This window comes from Corvus kubaryi, unplaced genomic scaffold (assembly GCF_017639235.1).
Source record: "Corvus kubaryi isolate FWS band 111438036 unplaced genomic scaffold, C.kubaryi_AGA036_p1.0 split3-73, whole genome shotgun sequence".
Lineage (NCBI taxonomy): Eukaryota > Metazoa > Chordata > Aves > Passeriformes > Corvidae > Corvus > Corvus kubaryi.
The window spans coordinates 10,733,854-10,753,033 of NW_024582091.1; the positions used below are offsets into that span (position 1 = coordinate 10,733,854).

General features: G+C 35.4%; 1 protein-coding gene across 30 annotated transcripts in view; it reads left to right on the forward strand.

Annotated features, from left to right (window-relative positions):
* The window catches only part of RIMS1 (regulating synaptic membrane exocytosis 1), a 317,874-nt gene that overhangs the window by 222,365 nt on the left and 76,329 nt on the right, over positions 1-19,180 (forward strand). For 11 of the 30 annotated variants that reach the window (XM_042016177.1, XM_042016178.1, XM_042016181.1 and 8 more), the window contains 2 exons: positions 3,692-3,763; positions 9,418-9,530. In XM_042016177.1, the coding sequence (XP_041872111.1) occupies positions 3,692-3,763; positions 9,418-9,530 (185 nt within the window). Of the gene's footprint in view, positions 1-1,322; positions 1,401-3,691; positions 3,764-7,801; positions 7,985-9,417; positions 9,531-15,055; positions 15,086-16,305; positions 16,437-19,180 lie in introns of those variants that run through there. The other 19 variants (XM_042016167.1, XM_042016168.1, XM_042016169.1 and 16 more) reach the window with 5 other exon arrangements.

Consider the following 19,180-nt stretch of genomic DNA (forward strand, 5'->3'; position numbering starts at 1 on the left):
TAAGAATGCTAGTCCCAGTCACCTGAAGCCAGCTGCAGAGCAAGTGCCTTCCTGGTACTTTCAGATATGGTGCAGATCCAGCCTTTAAGAAAAGTTCAGTAAAAGTCAGGAAGTATAGAACATTACATTCTTGGTGGCTTTAAGGCTACATAAAGTAACACTCACTGCAAGCCACTGAGGACTCTTGTACAAGCCAGTAATAAATCGTTTAAAAATATTGAACACTGACAAAATGTTATGTTGTCACTTCAGAAGTAGTGATTTTTAATTTTGGTAGAAATAGTGTCATATTTCTTGTGTAGATTTGTTTAGACACAACTGTTAAGTATATTGAGGCACATAGCTTTGGAACATGAATGGTAAATAGCTTGTCTGTATATAAAATAATGTATAGTGCCTGTCTATATATGATACATATTGTTCAATGATTTGGTGTGACAGTTGGAAGATTTATGATCTTAAAAAGAAATTTTAGCATTCCCTGACCCTAATGGAGGTATAGATGCAAATATATTACATAGCTTACATTATTAGTGGACCATAAATTTTACTGAGTTTTCTCATTAAAATCCAAATTTGGTATTTGAAAAAAAAAAAAAAACAACTTTCATTGATAGAGCTTATAATATATTTCATTAAAAACTAATAATAAACCAACAAGGTAATAATATTTTTGCCAGATTGAAAGCTGTGAATAAATTCTGCAGCTTCAACAGAAATAAAAATACGAAAGACGTTCAGAAATATTCCCATGCTTTTTTTATAAAAAAAAAAATCTGAGGAATTTATTCCACTTTGCTCTTGAATTATTGTTAATTATTACTGTAGCAGACTGTCTGGCAATAGAATATGAAGTTTTCATCAAAATACATGAAATTAGGGAATTTACTTGCGTTTTCAGGAGAATTTCATAATATAATGACAAAATAAGCATCTTAAGCAAAAAGGTGTTTTGTATGTTTATATATAAATCAAATGAACAATACTGTGTTGTTCTTTATTCTCAAGATTAATTCTCAAGAAGGATGATAGAACCTATTAATAACAGTGGTGCCATTCAGAGTGTAGAGTATAATGGTTTTTAAAAATAGAGTTGTGGCTTTCATTCTATACTTCATTACATTTTAGACTGTTATTACATCTAAACTTTTATAGTGTTTGGAAGAGGAAAATGAGAAATACAGCTGTTTTCAATAGATAGTGACTTAATGCTTTTTGTTTATCTATTTGACTGCATGTCTCCACCTTCACTGCATGTGACCATCTCTCTGTTTCTGCTCATTCCGTCCAAATTCACATCCATGTTTCCAAATATTATGAAGAACAAGGACGCTGGAGTTTTGCATTCCAAAACAGGACAGTGTAGACCACCTAAGTGCTAAACCTGGAGCAGCACAGAGGTATCCTTATTTACTCAAATCATAGATCAAAGTAAATGAGATATTGGTTATAGTGTATATTCTTCATAGGCTCTGCATACTTTCACACACTTTTTTTTTTTTTTTTTTTTTTTTCCTGGTTTTATGTGCAAGCACATATATGCATGTATCATTCATGGAAAATATTTTTTTTCTCCAAAGAAGTATGTTTAGGAGGTAAATTGGAGTATGATGTGAGTGCACTCTTTGTCCACTGCACATGAGCAGGAAAGGACAGCTCCATGTAAGTGCACACCTGCCAATGCCCTGTGTGTTCAAGCTGAGCCAGGAATCCAGTGCTGCAGGAGGCTGTTGAGCTAATTGGAAATGTATACAGCATCATCTTAGCCAGAGGGAGGAAACAGAAAGGAAACTGATTTAAAATAATTTCTCTCTCAAGGGCAGCCCTGAGAGCAGAGAAATAAGTGTACTCAGGTCATTAGTGCTGTGTAGTACTTTGTTACTTGTCACAGCAAAGCACGTCCTGCTCTTAGCTTTTCTATCCTACTAAAACCACTCACTGTATGCTCTCTTCCTCCATTGTCTGCAATGTCACAATCTAGGCAAGCAACTTAAGGAGTAAGAGAAAAATAAGCCCCAAACAGAACCAACTAAACAGAAAATGAAGAGGGTGACATAGTTTGAATGGTAATGCTGCTGCATATGGTGGATCTAGCCATAACTTTACATACTTTGCTAACTGTTGGTTTTAAGTAAAACTGCAGCGTTTAATATGTGCATTTTCCTCTGTATCCACTTTATATTTGTCCTGGTAAAGGAAAAATATTGAAAAATAATGAGATTATACAAAAAATAAATCTGAAAAAATAGTTTGAAGACAAAAAGGATTTCAGTTTTTAATCTGACATACTATTTTTTTTGTGATATATTTTTTAAAATCCAGAAAGCATCAGGTAATGACCTCTGCTATGCAGAAAGCATTTTGTATTTTGCTGCAGTGTTTTTTTTGTTGTGGAATCTTCTGCATCACGATATAATTCTCATCCAATATTGCAGTGGGTAAAAGTAATGAAAATCCACTGTGATTATGTTCTTTGGGTATAACTTGGTGTCACAGCTGTTTACGTCTCTTCTGGTTCAGGCACTGGATTACCCTTTATAACCACCAAGGTTTAAAAGGAAAAAAAAGTTATTTTAAATATTATTTTTATCTCTCTGTTTTGCACATAGTAATTCCTATATAGGCTAATATATGGCATTGATTGTATCATTGCAAGATCTTGCGTGTATTAAAATTTGTCAGCATTTCTGGTCTAGGAATGAATAATCATCACTCCCTGGTTTTACCACTCCTGAAACACTGTATGCACTTTTTCTTCTGAAAAAATAATGCATATTGATGGTTTTCTGAGGTTTAAAGTAGTAAATCCTAATTTGTAAAGCTAACATTGCTATGGATAGTACAGAAAATTTTGGAACACACTACTTGCAGAGATTTACTTATTATATTTATAGTCTTGGGCAATAATGGTGAAATGTGGCTTTACCTTTGTTCTTACATGTATATACTCCTATTACTCTTCACTGTTCTTATTTAATATCTGCGTGCTTAGATTGTCTGAGGTAACTAGTACCTCACTATCCAAATGTCAGATGAATTCTGTAAAAGATTTGTGTAGGAAAGGAGTGAAGGAGTGAAATAATTTCTAACTTACTTATATTGACTAGGAGAAAGATAGCATTGGTTTAATCTGTTTCTAAAAACTTTAAAAGGTAACAGAATGAGATTTTTGAAAAAACAAGTTTTTGTTAATACAGTGACAGCCTTTTTAAAATCTGATATGATGCAGTATTTGTTTTGCTTTTGAAATTTAGATTTAAAAGTGATTTTTAAATCCATTTAAACCTTCAAACAGTATTTTCTGGTTCTTTCTGCAAGGTTTTTTTCCTGCTGTCTACTCTGAACTTGTTTCTCATGCTGTTAAGAGATGACTTAAAGGCCGATGAGGAGTCATTTTTTCTAGTCAAATACAGGCTGTGAAGTGGAAACTAGTTGCAGGCTCAGTCAGGATTAATGTTTTCTTCCCTGCTTTGGTACCTCATAAGTTTCACACCAGGAGCCTCAATCAAACCTAATTAATGCAATGTCTCTTAAACCTCGACTTCACCAGCCTGTTTATGGTGATAGTTGTCACTTTCTCATCTGTCAACCGTTTCTTTTACTACCTTTATAATACATGAATAAATAATCTTCATATTTCTGTATTCTTTTTCTTCTTTGTTTATTTCCTTTCTGACATGTCATTTCACAGGCAGTCCAGAAAAGTGGAAAGATACAGCAGCCAAAAACAAACTAGGAAAGGCCCTGCAGCTGAAACGGAAAGGTAGGAGTGTTGATTGATGTGTAAACATCTCTTATTTTCAGTCTGATTCCAGTTTTTGGAATATACCTCTAATAAGACTTTTTTAGAACATTTATGACAGTACCAAAAGCTGTATTGTCATAATTAAGAGTATTATGTATTTTGGATCTGTATTATTAACACTGTGTTCCATACATACGGAATTTTTCTGGCATTCTCCATCATTGCAGATCAGCTCAATGGCAAAGACTAGAAGTCCTTTTCTGTACTTTAACACTCATTCTTTTTCAAAAAATCCATATTTTACATTAACTTTGAGGATGAAAAAATAATGGATTATATAAATAGATAACTATAATAAATTAATAAATCAAAATGTCTCTGATCAAATGAATTTCACTTTAAAATAGAAAAAATTTAAGTTGCACATTTAAATCTATCATAGTGTAAAATTACTGTAAAGACTGCAACTTTTTCGTATTAATTGAATTTTTCTGAATTTGTATTGTCATTATATCTTTTAGCTTTGATGCTACAGTAGTATGGGGTTACATATTCAAATTCTTAAGAAAAAATGAAAAAATAAAAATATATACTGAATAATAACTACATCTAGTTAAGTTTTAAACCCTTTATATTGACTGAAATAAGAGCAGTGAGGAGGGATGAGATCCTGTCTTTGTTCAGTTCATGTTATTTTGATTAGCAGAGGTGAAATGTACATGTTTACATTATGAGAGCTTAAAAACTTCCATGAACAACACAGACATCTCTGTTTTCAATGAAAATGCACATTATGTAGCAAAACTTCAGAGCTTTTTTTTAGTTTTACTGCTTGCAGCCCCAGATTATAGTTCCTGAACCAAAAGCAATGGTTACATTTTCCTTGAGTCAGATGATTCTGTTGTCACAACAACCCAGGTGCTTTTTCAATTTAAGTCAGAGAGATTACCTAAATGATGACTGAAATCCTTGCTGTGATTGAGTCAGGGACTGTTGTGCCATGGAGATTACTAAAACCCTTTTTTTTCCCTGTTTTTTCTGACTTCTGAAGAGTAACTGATGTCCAAGGGATGTGCCTCTTGGTAATTCAGCAATGAACCCAGTGAGCAAGAGCAAAGGGAAACATGAATTGTACTGCTTCTTTTTACTTCTCCATGGCACATGTTGTAGGCTTCTGTTTCCATAAAATGATTCACTAGTATTAGATGTGAGACAAAAATGTCTAAGTCTGAATGCTGTAGCTCAGTATTCCGTCATAGATGTAATATTGCACTGGTGCCAGAAAGTTTTGATAAAAAGACAGGCACTGAATTTTCCCGTAAAATATAACTTGAGACTATTTCTTCAAAAATCCATTTTTGTCTTACAGTTGATCTTTATTTTTCCATTTGCAAATCCTACTATTAGTTAAGCGGATTACTGAAATAACCTATCAGTATGCTGTCAGTTTCTCTATAAAGCATTTCAACATGCCACGTAAGATTAAGTTTTCTATGTGTTGTGATAGTTTAGGAAATATACATAAAAGGGGAAAAGCCAGCCTTTTCAGGATAGTTTATAAAGCCTAAAAGTTCTCTTAATTTAATGAGATAAGCCTTCTAGATAGGATTAAGTAAACTGTTCTGAAGGAGTAAAATTGATTACACAAAAATAATTTTCTGCTCTTGTATGAATGATCAAAAATTGGTTCATCCCAATCCTAAAATGTTTTCTTTCAGTCCTAACTGATCACCCTAGAAATGCCAGATGTGACATTACCTGTCATATTTTAGGATACATACAGTCTTTAACTGTACTTTCTATATTTGGCATAGAACACTGTGCCAGGGGTGAGCTGAATTGATGGCCCTCTCTTATTCTTAGTTTTTCTTTATAGTTTCTTAGGTGGCAGAATGCTACTGAGGCATCAGTCTGAAGGGAAAGGAATTTGAATTTTCTTGTGTGCTGGCAGAGCTGGAACCTGTAGGATTCCCCTGTAGGCCACTGCCAGCTGAATTAATAGGTTTGCTGCTTGCAGTGTCACCTTCCTCTGTGAGAAACCAGGAAATGAGATACACATGTACGTGCTCATTGCAGTCTCACTGCTCATCAGGTATCATTTTTTCCCCAGATTCCTCTTCTCTATCTACTTCTTATCTCACTTCTGTCTCATTTTCTCGCTAGCTTTCGTCTTCCATACTTGTTCATTGTTTCTTTTTGCCTCATTCTCCTGATCAGCCATTTGCAGGCTTCTTCCTGCAAGCAACAGATCTTTCTTCTAGGACAGCAATTCCTTAATTCCATTCTAGTTGTACTTCAATTGCCTTTTATCTCTCTTTTTATTTGCACCCCAAGAAGCATATTCATCTCATTGTAATACCCCAGCTAACGCAAATCTTAAGCCTGATTTGGCTTCATTTGAGTTAAGCAGATCCTCTATCTTTCTCTTGGAAGGGGACATATCTGTAAAAAGCGTATTACTGGAGAAGGAGATAAATTTCAGAGTTGCAGGTAAGTCCTGTCCTGTTCTGTAGTGGCAGGACGGACTTCTAGTGTTTCACTGGGCTCTCAGATAAATTCCTGGATATTTAACTTCTGAAAGGAAATAAGTCAGAACAGAGAACATGATGGCTTTGTTAGATTGAAGTATTTATCCACAGTAAAAACAAACAAGAACTTTCTGGCCCAGAGTGAGGTCCGTATTTACCTTATGGATGTTATGATGTTCAGACATCTGATAGGTGCTTAAAACCTGGTTATGTGCAATAGTTGGCATGGTTTACTTTTGTAGTCAGCATGGAGAAACAGACATTTTCAGAAGTCAGGTCATCTTTGTTATTGTGAGCGTGTTTCAGAATCAGGAAATTCAGTATCTGCAAGAATGTTATGGTTATCACTAGGGCAAGCCAGGAGTTCAGCTTAAGAAATGTTAGCATTTAAGAGAGAGAATACAAGCTCAAGCAAGAGAATCTTGATTTTTTTGCATTGTGACTGTTCTTCCACAGGAACGGTTACTGATGAAATGGTTTTGAATCCAAACCTGTTTGTTATCCTTGGTAGACATCCTTGTGTTATTTCATATATAGGGGCTTTTTTAGGATTAGTTCTTAGTGTATGATAGTCATATGAAACAGGCAGTTCCTTGGATACCTTGACCATATCTTGTGGGGGAGTTGTGCTGGGTGTGTGAAGGGAGACTTTATAAGTCTGCAGAAATTGAAAAAAAACCCAAACCAAACAAAAAAACCCAAGCCAAAAACAACAGACAAAACCACCCCATGTTGAAATGATGGCACAAGAATTGAAATTTCTGATATAATTTGTGATGCAGTAGTACCATTCACAAAAGGCTGCCCTGTTGGAAAGCCAAAGAGTAAAAAGGCACAGTTAGAATATTTTGGCACTCTACGAACTTGAATGTTTCAGGTTATCTTATACCTGTAATGTATGCAGTTATTGAACTAGTAGTAATTATGCTCTGTTATACTGACATGATTAATCATTTAACTGCATAATATGAATTGTACTTTCATTAGAGTTCCTTTAGAACTATATTTCTGTTTTAGTACTTACAAGTACGTAAATAGATTTTTTATTTCAAGCTGTAAAGGAAACTAAGGGAATCACAGGTGTGCTTCCATATTGTCCTTTTTTAGGTCACTAACTGAAATGCAGTTAATATTTTTAATAAAGATAAAAGGTATGTTTTAGAAACAGAAATGCTTTGTGGTAAACCCAGGTATTCATAGCCTACTCTGTGGTAGTCCTTTTGTCATACATGTTGTTAGTTTGTGTTTGCTGTGTTTAGGGTGCAGCTAGAGTTTTTGGTCAACTGTCCACTGTAAGCACTGCAGTTCAACAGTTCCACAGTTAGGGTCATGTGTATTTGCAGTGGTGAGTGTTCTGCAGTTTGTCATTTTGAAAATGGATTTGCATTCAGAATTAACAACTTTCATGTGAAACCTCAACCCTGGTCCCGCAGCCAGGATTTGCAATGTTCTTTTGTGGAGGGGGGCATTGGGAAGGTGTGCCTGGAGCTAACAACTGAACAGTTTCTTTTTGGCCCTGATGTTTTAGGGGTCTGCTACCATGTCTTTCTAGAAGGGGACTTCCACCCCCACGAACGACTGAGCAGCCAGTCATTAGGGGAAAACACCACGCTCGCTCCAGGTCGAGTGAGCAGGCTAGTGTCAGACCCTTATGCCCCGTACATCACCTAGCATCCGGAGGCTCGGCGCCACCTTCTCCACTTCTGACAAGGTTGCTATTATGTGTCCAGCATAGCTTTCATGTTCTGCCTCCAAGGTTTCAGTGTGGTGTGGTACTTCTCTGAGCATACATGGCACATTAACTCATTCTGGCACTGTAGATTATTCTCTCTTCATGGTATTTATACTTATCCCATATCTTTTATGCCATCTATCTTCACCATCCAGATGGTACTTCTTGCTGATGAACTTAAATAGTTATGCAAATTAAAAGGTTGGCTGTGTCTCATCCTTCCATTGTTGTGTTTTGTTCTGTATCCATAAGAAAATTATCAAAGTATTTTTCTTAAACACTGTGCAGAAAATCACATGTTGTTCACACATCTAACTCTGATCTTACAGGCTAAGAGAAAGTAAGCTGATCTACCTAGTGAAAGCCAAAAGTATTTTGAACTTGCACAAATGTGCTACTTTAAATTAAAAATTATCTACTTGGGACTTGATAAACAGTGATTATTCACTACAGTGAGAGTGACATTACTATAACTGGCAAGGGCATTTCACAGTAAGCTCTCCTCAGCGATCTGCTGCTTCTCATCTTTGTTTTACTTTCTTAAACCTTTTCCCCACAGTTATCATAGGTGCCCATACTTATTTTAAATGTTAGGGTTCCGAAGGTGTTTGATGTGTTACACTCCAAAACTGTATCTATGAATAAGACATCAAGTAGCCAAGATGTTCTGAAACAGTGCTAGCTAGAATTCAGCAATTCAGCCAAAGTGGTTTAGGAACTCAGCCAAAGTGGTTTAGGGTATTTACCTAGATATGAATATTAAAAGTGCATGTTTTGCATGCACACACAGCTAATTGCACACACACACACCCTCCCTTCCCCCACCCCAATACAAAGGTTAAAGGTCTTTTTCCTTCTTTGAGTTCTGGGAAAAACCACAGGCTATCCTATGGGAATAGATACTTTCTGTCCCTGTCCAATTCTGTGTGGCCTTGTGCAATTATTGCATCAGCACAAAGGGAATACTAAATCTAATAAAACATAAAAGTGACAATTTATATTGTCCTTGTACCAGTGTAGGAGAATATATATAAATTGTGAGTCATAATCATAAATGGTTCTTAAAAAACTGCTTTTCGTTTGATGGTTTTTCACTATTCATTTATCAAAAAAAACCCCAAAATTAAAAAAAAACCCCAAACCTGAACAAAACCAAATAAATAAATAACTTAAACAAACAAGCAAATAAAAGGAAGTAATTTCTCCATAGTTGAAGGTAGCTAGAGAAATTAAATGTGAGGCCTTATAAATTGACTAGCTATCTAGACCTGAGTATGTGCATATGTCATAGACCAAATGCAAACTTTTTCAAACCCATCTTCAGTACCTGCAACTTAAATTGTATTTAAAATTCAAATGTAAAACATCTCTTCATTTGCCTTATTTTGCTTTTATCTGAATCTCATTTGCAGAACCCATCAACAAGGAAGTCCCACGCAGTCTCCTCCTGCAGACACCTCCTTCAGCAGTCGTAGGGGAAGACAGCTACCGCAAGTTCCAGTAAGAAGTGGCAGTACAGAGCAAGGTATCAAATAATGAGCTTGTGATAGCTCAAACTCTTTGATTTCTTACCTTTCTTTACCTTAAGTCTTCTTGCATAACTACATGTCCAGTGCTATAATTCTACCAGTAAAACAATAGAAGAGAATGAAAGCATCTTTGTAGTTGGGGAAATCCGGTGAAGTTTGACTGGTGGCTTATTACATGTGGTTTAATTGCCTTAATTCTCTAGTACCCTTTTATGTTTAAAATTTCTGTTAGAGTCATGGTAGTTTCCATCATGTCTAATATGTTATCAACAAAAAAAAAAAACAGGGTCAAAGATTTTGACAGTCTTACTAATTTTTTATTTTGTGGTTTATATTTATTGTTGTGCATTATTAACATAGATTAATAATAAATGTCACAGATCTGTTTTTCTTCTGGAGTTCATAGTTCAGTGAGTAAAGAATGAAAATAATTACCATGGGAAATGTGAGAGCACAGGTCACCAGCCCTTTCTTGCTTAAGAGTAAACTGATCAGGCAAAGAGTGCTGCTCTTTTCTGAAAAAGACAATTGTTATGGAAGATGTTTCTTATATCCTAACATCAAATAAGGATGTGCATTACTGTTTCCTTTTCTAGCAACATACTGCATACAGAGAATGAGTTGTTATGGTAAAATGAAGTGGCACAATGGATAGTATTTGTACATTCATGTTTTCTTCTGTGTTTAAAAATACTTGTTTTCTCATTGACTACAAGCAACAACTGAGATTGCCACATACTACAAGGTTTTCTTTGTGGAAACTAAAGAAATGCTTATAATGATGAAATATTGTAGTGCATTACAGAACTGTTAGCAGATCACATTCTTGAACAGATAAAGTTGCTGAGCATGACCACCTTATCATGACAGATTACCAATGAGGTTTTCGTGTATGATGGCTTGCATTAATCTGCAATCAGTTTGCATTAATGTTAAGGCTTTGAGCTGTGATGGCATACAAACCCCTCAATTAGCACTCATAAAATGTACTCTTGTTTTATAAATGTTTTTATTTTGAATGACTAATATACTGATATAAGTGGCTTTTATTAACTTTAAACTTTGTGTTCGGGTCCTCTTGTTTTGTAGTGAATCTAGTACTGTTTGAATTATAAACTAGTTACAAACTACATTCAGAGTTTCTATTTCTGCATATTAGCAAGTTGGGGGCTTTGTAGGGAAATGTAATAAGTAATGGATTTCAACTTTCTTCCATATTTCTACTTCAATTTCAGAACTTGGTACAATATATAATGATGAATCAGCTTTTAATTTAATTTTAATTTGGCTTTTCTTTGCACATTCATATGTCATCTTTCTGCTGGTCTTGGTAACTGGTGTGTGAGAGTAAAATACCAGTTTATGTTTTGTTGAAGGCATTGGAAATGAATGTAGAACTAACCATGAAAATGAGTAGAGATGAGATGTGTACAGAAGAGGAAAGAAAAAATGAAAGTTGAGTAGAAGGCCAAAGGTACTCTAGGTTTATAAAGCTGTTGATACTGTGAACACTTGTTAAGTGATGCCGTTTCAGTGAACTCTTGTTTACACTTGTGCTTAATATGCTTGCGCCTTATTTATAGAATGTGCAAATAGGATGCGACGTGGTTTGCTCTGTTGTTACAAATCGTGCCGCCTGTGTCACTATGGCTGTACTACAGCACGTGGAATCAGTGGTTAAAGAGATTTCCTTCTCTGCACAGTACTTTGGTTTCATCTGAGTGACTGACTTTGCTTCTGAAAGGGAGGTTTTCTTATTTTACCCACATTTAATGCTCTATTCAGGCTCAGAACATATTTGCAGAGGAGTACTAAGTTGAATAGGTTTTATAATACGTGTTTAAAGAATTTTGTCAGTATCTGTTGAAATACATGTGCTAGTATGTCTAACTTAATACTACTGCAGGAAATTAAATTCAGTAAGGCCATAAGACCACAGTACTTGCTCTGATTTACATTACCAAATTTTAATATTAGTTTCACCTCTATAATGCCTATCAAATAAGTACCAGGGTCAAATGTAGTGACCAGAAGTGATCTGACCTTACTGTAGTATTGAACCCAAAACATATTGAGTTCTGTAAAAGATTTGCATTAATTGTGCTTGGAAATGGAGTGTGTCCTTAATGGTTTAAATTCACAGTCACCATAGATACAGATGTCAAAATCTAGTGCAATATCCAGATGTCATTGGAAATATTTCAAAATGCATTTTCCTCCTATATTTTGATGGTCATCCTGATGTCTTGTGTTTCAAGGAAAACCTGTATGATATGCCATAAAGTATCATTTTTTATAGTAAAGTACTTTTTACATTCCATAAAAATCCTATTTTTTCATGAGGGTCAAATACTCATCAAAATATATACATCTATGAATTTGAATGTATACATATATGCATTTAAGTATGTTATACAAGGCATAGTGATTGCTGCAAAAAGATTGCATATTTGTATATCAAGAATGGGCTTCTTATTTGCTCTTTTGCACATTCAGGAGACATAGAAGAATCCAGTGAAGCAAGTTTATTACTCTTTAAAATTCTCATTATGGAACAAACGAGAGTTAATGAAGGAGCAAGAGACCAGTAGCAGTTTTCATGTGGAGAAACAGAGTGACATTTTGACTACTAATCGTTAATCTTTAGCTGTCTTTAGCTTTAGCTGTGTAAGTGATCACATCCATGCTAATAAGGCTTTACTGAGGTTGTATTTCAGAAATTCCATTTTGTTGTCAAGTTTAGAACTAAAAAAAGGTTGTCTCCTTGTCTCTAACAAATGATGTTGTCTTATTTACTACTCTGTTTGGCAGTCTGAGAATTATAAAAATTCAATTTATGGCAAAATAAGGTAGTTTTGCAAGGTCCTGAATAATGATAGATATACTTTCTTTAAAGAAAAATCTCAGAGAGGTAATTGTTACAGAGAAGACCAAAGTAGTGATCCTTATTCCATTGCAGAAATAGAGTTGGTACTACAGATCAGGAATGGGGAAACAACCTTAAATGTAGAGGAAAAGGTCAAGTTTGAGGACTAAAACCTTAAAACAGCATTATAATTCACACTGGCAAAAAAAAAGCAAAAAAAGAACAGGCTTCTTGGCGATTATGTTCTGAAGGGGAGAGCAACTTTGTGTAGCTTTAGAGTGGAGGAGAAGCATAGTTATTTTCACTTGAGACAATTTAAACTAAATAGTAGCAATTCGAGAGCATGCAGACTTTAAAAAGTGGTTGCAGTTAAGACTGTAGGCTTCTGTAATTTTTAGGCAATGTGATTTTTATTTTTATTACAGTCATATTCAAGGAAGACATAGCTGTATTTATTTCCTTTGCAGCCCTGTCAGCAGTATTTCTTAGAGTGCAAGACACATTGAGATTCTGTTGTATTGAAAGGTCTTGAGATGTTTCAATACTGAAAGTTAGTCCTTTATAGGTGTGTCTGTGTGTGTTTTCAAGACATCACAATTTAACAGTCATTTCCCTAATTTATGCTACTAAAGAAGTGGTTTTGATTTTTTTTTGTATTAATGGATGATTTTATAAAAGGACCTTATGCTATGAAGATGTTTTGGCTCAGTGACTAAAGCAGTGAAGTTCTAAGCCACGGTAAGGACAATGGTATATTCTCAATATGTCATTCTGTGCTGGGCTATAAGAGATTTGCATCACTGGTTTTTTATTTTCATCATGTTTGAGTGGAACTGTGCAAATTGTAAAGAGGGGCGGGAATTCTGCATTGACTTTGCTTTTCAGCTGTTTCTATAAGAACTTTGTGATGTAGTTGCATGGTTTTTAAGTTACACTTTTGTATAAAGGATACCTCTGTGATCTTTATCCAGTCTGTCCTCTGTCATTGCAGCTATCAAACATCACAGGAATTCTTGCTTGGATATGATTTGAGGGTGGGTTTCTACACTTTTGCATAATGGTTGATCGATGTATTGATCAAGGAAGTGAATACACCAGCAGATGTTAGTAGGGATTATATTAGGTAATCTAGCAAGTAAATAACAACAAAAAAAAAGTACTATTGAAGTTTGTGAACCAGCAATAAAAATGTGCAATGATTGTAGTGTAGAAACAATCTTTCAGGGCTAATTCATGCAAAACAGGTCTTACTCCCTCTATCTGCTTCTATTTGGGTCTTCACAGCATGGTTTCTTCTTCATAGCTTTGACAATGTAGTTTCCTATTTCAGAAGTCATATAATGAGAGTAAAGTTTGTGATAATAGTCTGTTTCCATGTGAAGAGCATCTATAAACCTGACTGAAGCAGTGTGGTTGTGTGTGTTTCCAGTGGCATCTGGTGACAGCAGTAGGGCTCATGTGGTGACACTGAGCAAAGCAAACGTGTGTCCAGCATTAGGTAGTGCTGTATCGTAGCTCATGTTGCAAAAAGCTGCACAAGTTTTGTACAGTGCTTGTATGAAAGATGAAGTGCACGTGTGTGTGTGTGTGCTGCTGTTACATGAAGGAAAGCTACATAAAGACTCTGCTGGGACTGAATGGAGATTACATGTATAAAGTTCATGTGTGTGATATTTGTACAATGGTAGTCATGTCACAGAGGAACAAAGTGTTTTGGTGTCCAGTTTTTTTTTCTTAACAAATTAGAATCGGAATTCTGTACAGAAAACCAGTATGTTGTCAAATAATACATTGAGTTGCAAGTATCTTTTTATATTTAACTGACTTAAGATCCTAAAAAAAAAGAAGTGCTAGTGAAAACAGTTCTTTGTATGTGTACTTGATCATTGAAATGTCGTTGCTGTGAGAGTATGGCTGTAGTAATGGTAAAAGAGCAAAACCTTTCAGTAAAAAATTTTTTCAAATCTATTGGTATAAAAATTGAGTGGCAGAAGAAAAAAAATAACTCATTTCAGTTTTAGATTTCAGTCTATCAGTGTTGTTTGTTTTGTCTCCATATTTCTGGTTTTATTTTTAAATTATTAGGTGGCACTGCGTATTTTGAGGCAGCTTGTGGAATCTTTACTGATGCTGGAGAGTATTCTTCTTAGCACTGCTAACTTCTGCAAATGAGTTCAAGCCTCATAATCTTTTATGTTTTCCTTAAAAACGTATTTTTAATAGTCCAGTGGTTATTGAGTATTATAGATTTCAGTTAATAGAAAATAAATTTTTAACACTCATTATTGCAGAAGAGGCTTCAGAATCTAAAATCGTGCTGTGTGGTTCAGAAGTAAGAGTGATATTTAAAACAATTTTAAGATTTTTATGTCATTCATAAATTTGGATATCATGATATTTCTCTAGCAGAATACTTAAAGACTCCACAATCTGGTTCTCTGTAACATCATTGTTCTTGTTAATTTTAAAGAAAAAGTCATAGGCTTTATTATTTGTCATGGTTTATCACTTTAATTTTCTACATTACTTTTACATATGCTGGAGTACTACCTACTGTACACGCCATTGTCACATGTAACACATTTCTTTATCTAACTTTAAATTTGCTGATTTCTTTTTCTGTTTCCATCATTCCGTGCATTTAATTCATTGAAGAGCAAGAGAATTTTAACTCTCCCACAAAAGGTAAATATTTATATAATTTCTTACAAATGTTTGGCAACTGTTGATACTGCCTTTTCCCTCAATATACTCCATATCAGTATATAGGTTTTATTTAACAGTGTTAGCATGCAAAAAGGTTGTTTCTCAAATATCTCCACGCTATCTGATGCTCCTCTTTAGAATCTCAAAATGGGTTCTCTTGTGATTTTTCATGCTCCTATTGAAATGCAATATACTGGATTTAACAGGGCTAATAGTAGTATTTTACATGGCTCAGAAGGTGCTTGATTGAGTTAAAGTTTGCACAAAGACTTAAGATTTTTGCTAAACTGTTCTTGAGTTCTGCACAGCACATGCTTCTGTGTGATGCAGCCCCAGTCCTTGGCAGCTGTGAAGAATGTTTCCTAGGTGTGGGCTTAGGAATAGTTGAAGGTGATTATAGTCAGAAACTATTTTTTGTATGCAGAGAGATTCTGAAGAATGAGCTGTGTTCTATTTCCAATCAGTCCCATGTCAGAAAGTTACTCCTATTGTAGGGCAGGTTTTTAGGGGCAGACATACAATGCTCACCTCCCATGAATTTGACCTCCAATGAATTCTCTATGCCTGTGCTGATAACCAGAGAATTGGTGAGCTCAAAAAACAGGTATCTAAGGCTGTCCCACAAAGTGAAAACTGTAGTCTGTTATGTCTCTGTCAAGGCCACATTGCAGGAAAGTCTAATTTTTTTTCCTTTTAGCTGAAAGTAGAAATTATATCAAAATGCAAATGAAGCTTGTAGAGAAAAAAAATTTAAAAAACACCCCACCCTTTTAATGTTACAATCAAAATACTATGCTGCATAAACATCACTAGTACTGATTAACTTTTTCTAACCTTTGTGCCTGAGTCCTGCTCATCTTGGGAAATTCTGGTCTGAATACAGGCTTGGGTGGGTCACAGCCAAAGTATGAGTTGTGCTTGAATCAAAGTATTTCCTGCCACTACTTTGCTTTCCGAAGGGACGAATGATGAGGTAAAAATAAAGCAGCTGCTCCACTAGCTAAGAAATCCAACACCCATGTCAAACATACACAAGTATGTTTTTATGATAATGTTAAAAAAGATGAAAAAGAAATATGTAACTTAGGTGTTAGCAATTACATGTTATTTTTGCAATGTTTAGAATATACTATGAAATGTCTTAAGAAAATGCTAAAAGTGGTTGATTTTACAAATTATTTCTCAGTATTTATATTTCTCTCAAACAGGACAGTAGAAATCAATCTTACCTGTTTGTTGGTTATGCCTCTGTCAAGATTTGGGCTGCAGTGGATGTTTTTTTGTTTAAAACAATGGACTTTATGCAGACAAACTAGACTGTCTGTAACAGGTTTGTAAAGAGCTTGTTTCCACAAGATTTGGATGGATCTGGCCCAAGATTTGGGCATGTGTAGAAGGTGGTGGGATATTTATATGCACAGATTCCTCTGGCTCAAGGGAGCTGATTGCAGATTAAACCCAGAGGCTAAAAAGAACTGGGCAAAAGAAGAGCTGCAGGAAGAGTGAAGTGCTGGCAGACCTGGGGGACCATAAATATCTTAATTTGAGCTGATTTACACCAGTAGCCCACTGTCACTTCTGACAAGAGGTAAAAAGAATAGACAGTAGGAGAATTAGAGATGAGAATGGGGGAGTTACAGGACATTATGTGGAAGGACATAAATATGAGAGAAAGCATATACTACAGAAGTGAACAACACTGACCAAATAAGTCTGCAACAAAGCAGATGGATTAAATCTGTTCCATGTAATCCATGGAAAAGGTTGCTATAAAGTCTTCAGCAGATTTTGAAAACGCTGACTTTTTCTGCTGCCAAAATCAGTGGTTTGTTTTGGAGTTTTTTCAAATTTTAAGAGGTCTGTGTTTCTTTTCTTGTTGTTTCCTTTTACATAGAAGCTTCTCTGTGGATCACCCCTGAAACTCTTTGAGAAAGAACTGAACATTGCATCAGCCAGTTCAGGTTTCTATATTGGCTTATCTTCCTTCTGGAGTGAGTTCTTAAGCTCAAGATGGCCACCATGCCTGAGAGATCCAAGCTCATCTCCCAGCTTGGAAATCTGCATATGTGCCTTGGTCATGCCTTGATTATGTTTGGGAGGAGGTCCAGAGCAGTATCAGATCCCATGGAAAGGAAATCTGTGCACACAAACTTGAAATAGCTACAGCAGGTTCTGGTCAGGCAGAGCAGGGTTCAGAGGCATCTCCCTCACTATCTGCATGTTGCCATTACTTTTTGAAGTTGTTTATTCAAGGAAGTCATAGCAAGTTCTTCATCTTGGCAACAAATTGATTTTTCAGTGTTACTTACCTTATATTTCAAAACATTTATCTGCTTATGATTTTCTGTGCTTTTTAAAGTTCATGGTAGAGTTTGCTGTGAATCTTTAAAGGCAGGAAACCTATTGCCAGGATATTTTGTGTGTACATACTGCAAAACTCATCCTGAAGGATCAACAGAAATGAACTAGAGACTCTCTGTATTACTTCTGAAATGGATCATCCTGGTCCAGTACCAGTGTGACTTCTCTTTTCTGTGCCACACAGCCATCTCTGCACTAGAGGATTCTCTCATCCAAATCTCGTTGCTGCTTTATTTCCCTGTCTTTGTTATGGACATAAGTTCCTCTGAGTTTCTTCTTCAGCTGCCACTGCTCAAACCAGATTTTTTTTATTATTATTTCATATATAATTCCTCAAACCAGATAGGTTTTTTTCCCCTGATTCCCATCCACAGAGCATCTAAGTTGCACAGACAGATGATTCTCCTGGCTTTTACTATATAGAAAGGCTGTGTACATACTTCTACACTGCACTATAGCTGTAGCTGTTTTTCACTGTTTGACTTTTCTTCTTAATATGAAGACTGAAACTGAAGAATAGGTCAGACCTCTCTTGGCTTCTGGAATAAGTGCAGTCCTCTGGTCCCCTGCCTGAACCTGTTGGGTTTGCCCCAGAGACACTGTTATTATGAGATTTGTTTATGAGATAAATTTTCACTTCAACTTATTTTTCAGTACTTCATTATGTAAGAAATCTTTGTGCCATTTTAGACTTCTAGACTTTTCCTCTTAAAGTTTGCATCATAAAGGATGGATGTGTGATATATTCTGGAAAGAGTTACAGCTATCTGAAATATTGATGCCAATTTCTTGTAGCTTACTATGACATTTAATAGTGCAGGTAAGACTTGGAGGTTTTTCAAGTCATACTGTTTGCCTGCACCTCCTCTTTCTATCTTGACTGTCTTGAACAGAAATATGAAGTACCTCAAGAAAAAAAATCTCTGTTTGTTGCAGACTTCATCATTACAAAAAATGGTACAGCCAGTGCTAAAACATCCATAGGTTTTCTACCATCTAGAAAAGCACAGTATAATTATCAGTTGGAATCACAGATACTGTCACCAGTCATTCTGGCATTAAGACCATACTTGGCTTTGAGAAAGAATGTCCTTTAGAAAGTTATTTTCACTTAATGACTGCAAGTGATGGAAATTTGCTCCTGTGCTTAAGCACCTGACTTTTTAAACATGTATCTTGTTACTTATCTGACTTACCTATCTGTTTTTGAAATGTGTGAGGGGGTTCTTATTAGATGTTATTTTTTGACAAAATGCACTGTTTTCCAAAATTTTCAGAATATAGAGTCTCTTTGATGAATGTTGCAATATGAAAGAGGTGGATATCTAAAGAGTTAAAGCTCAGGAATAAAAAACTAGAGCTAGAAAGGCATCTACAGCATTTTTGCTGTTCCTTGCTGGTTCATTATTGCTGCCCGTGGTACAATCTTTATCTAAAAGATCCCACATAAGTTTCATACATTTTGCTGTCAGCCTAATAGATGGGTGTTAAGGCATCATGTCATTTGAGAAATTTTCCATATCGTATAAAGTTTAGACACCCTTTCAAACCTTAGAGAACTTTAGACCTTAAAATTACTTCTGTTTCTTTTGCACTGGCCACTACTATTAGTGCTGCTTTTGCAGCTCTCAATGATTTTCATAGGGTTGGTCTGTTGTTGATGCTAATGCAAGTTTCTTTTAAAGTTGTGTTTCTTGAATTGTTAGATTCATA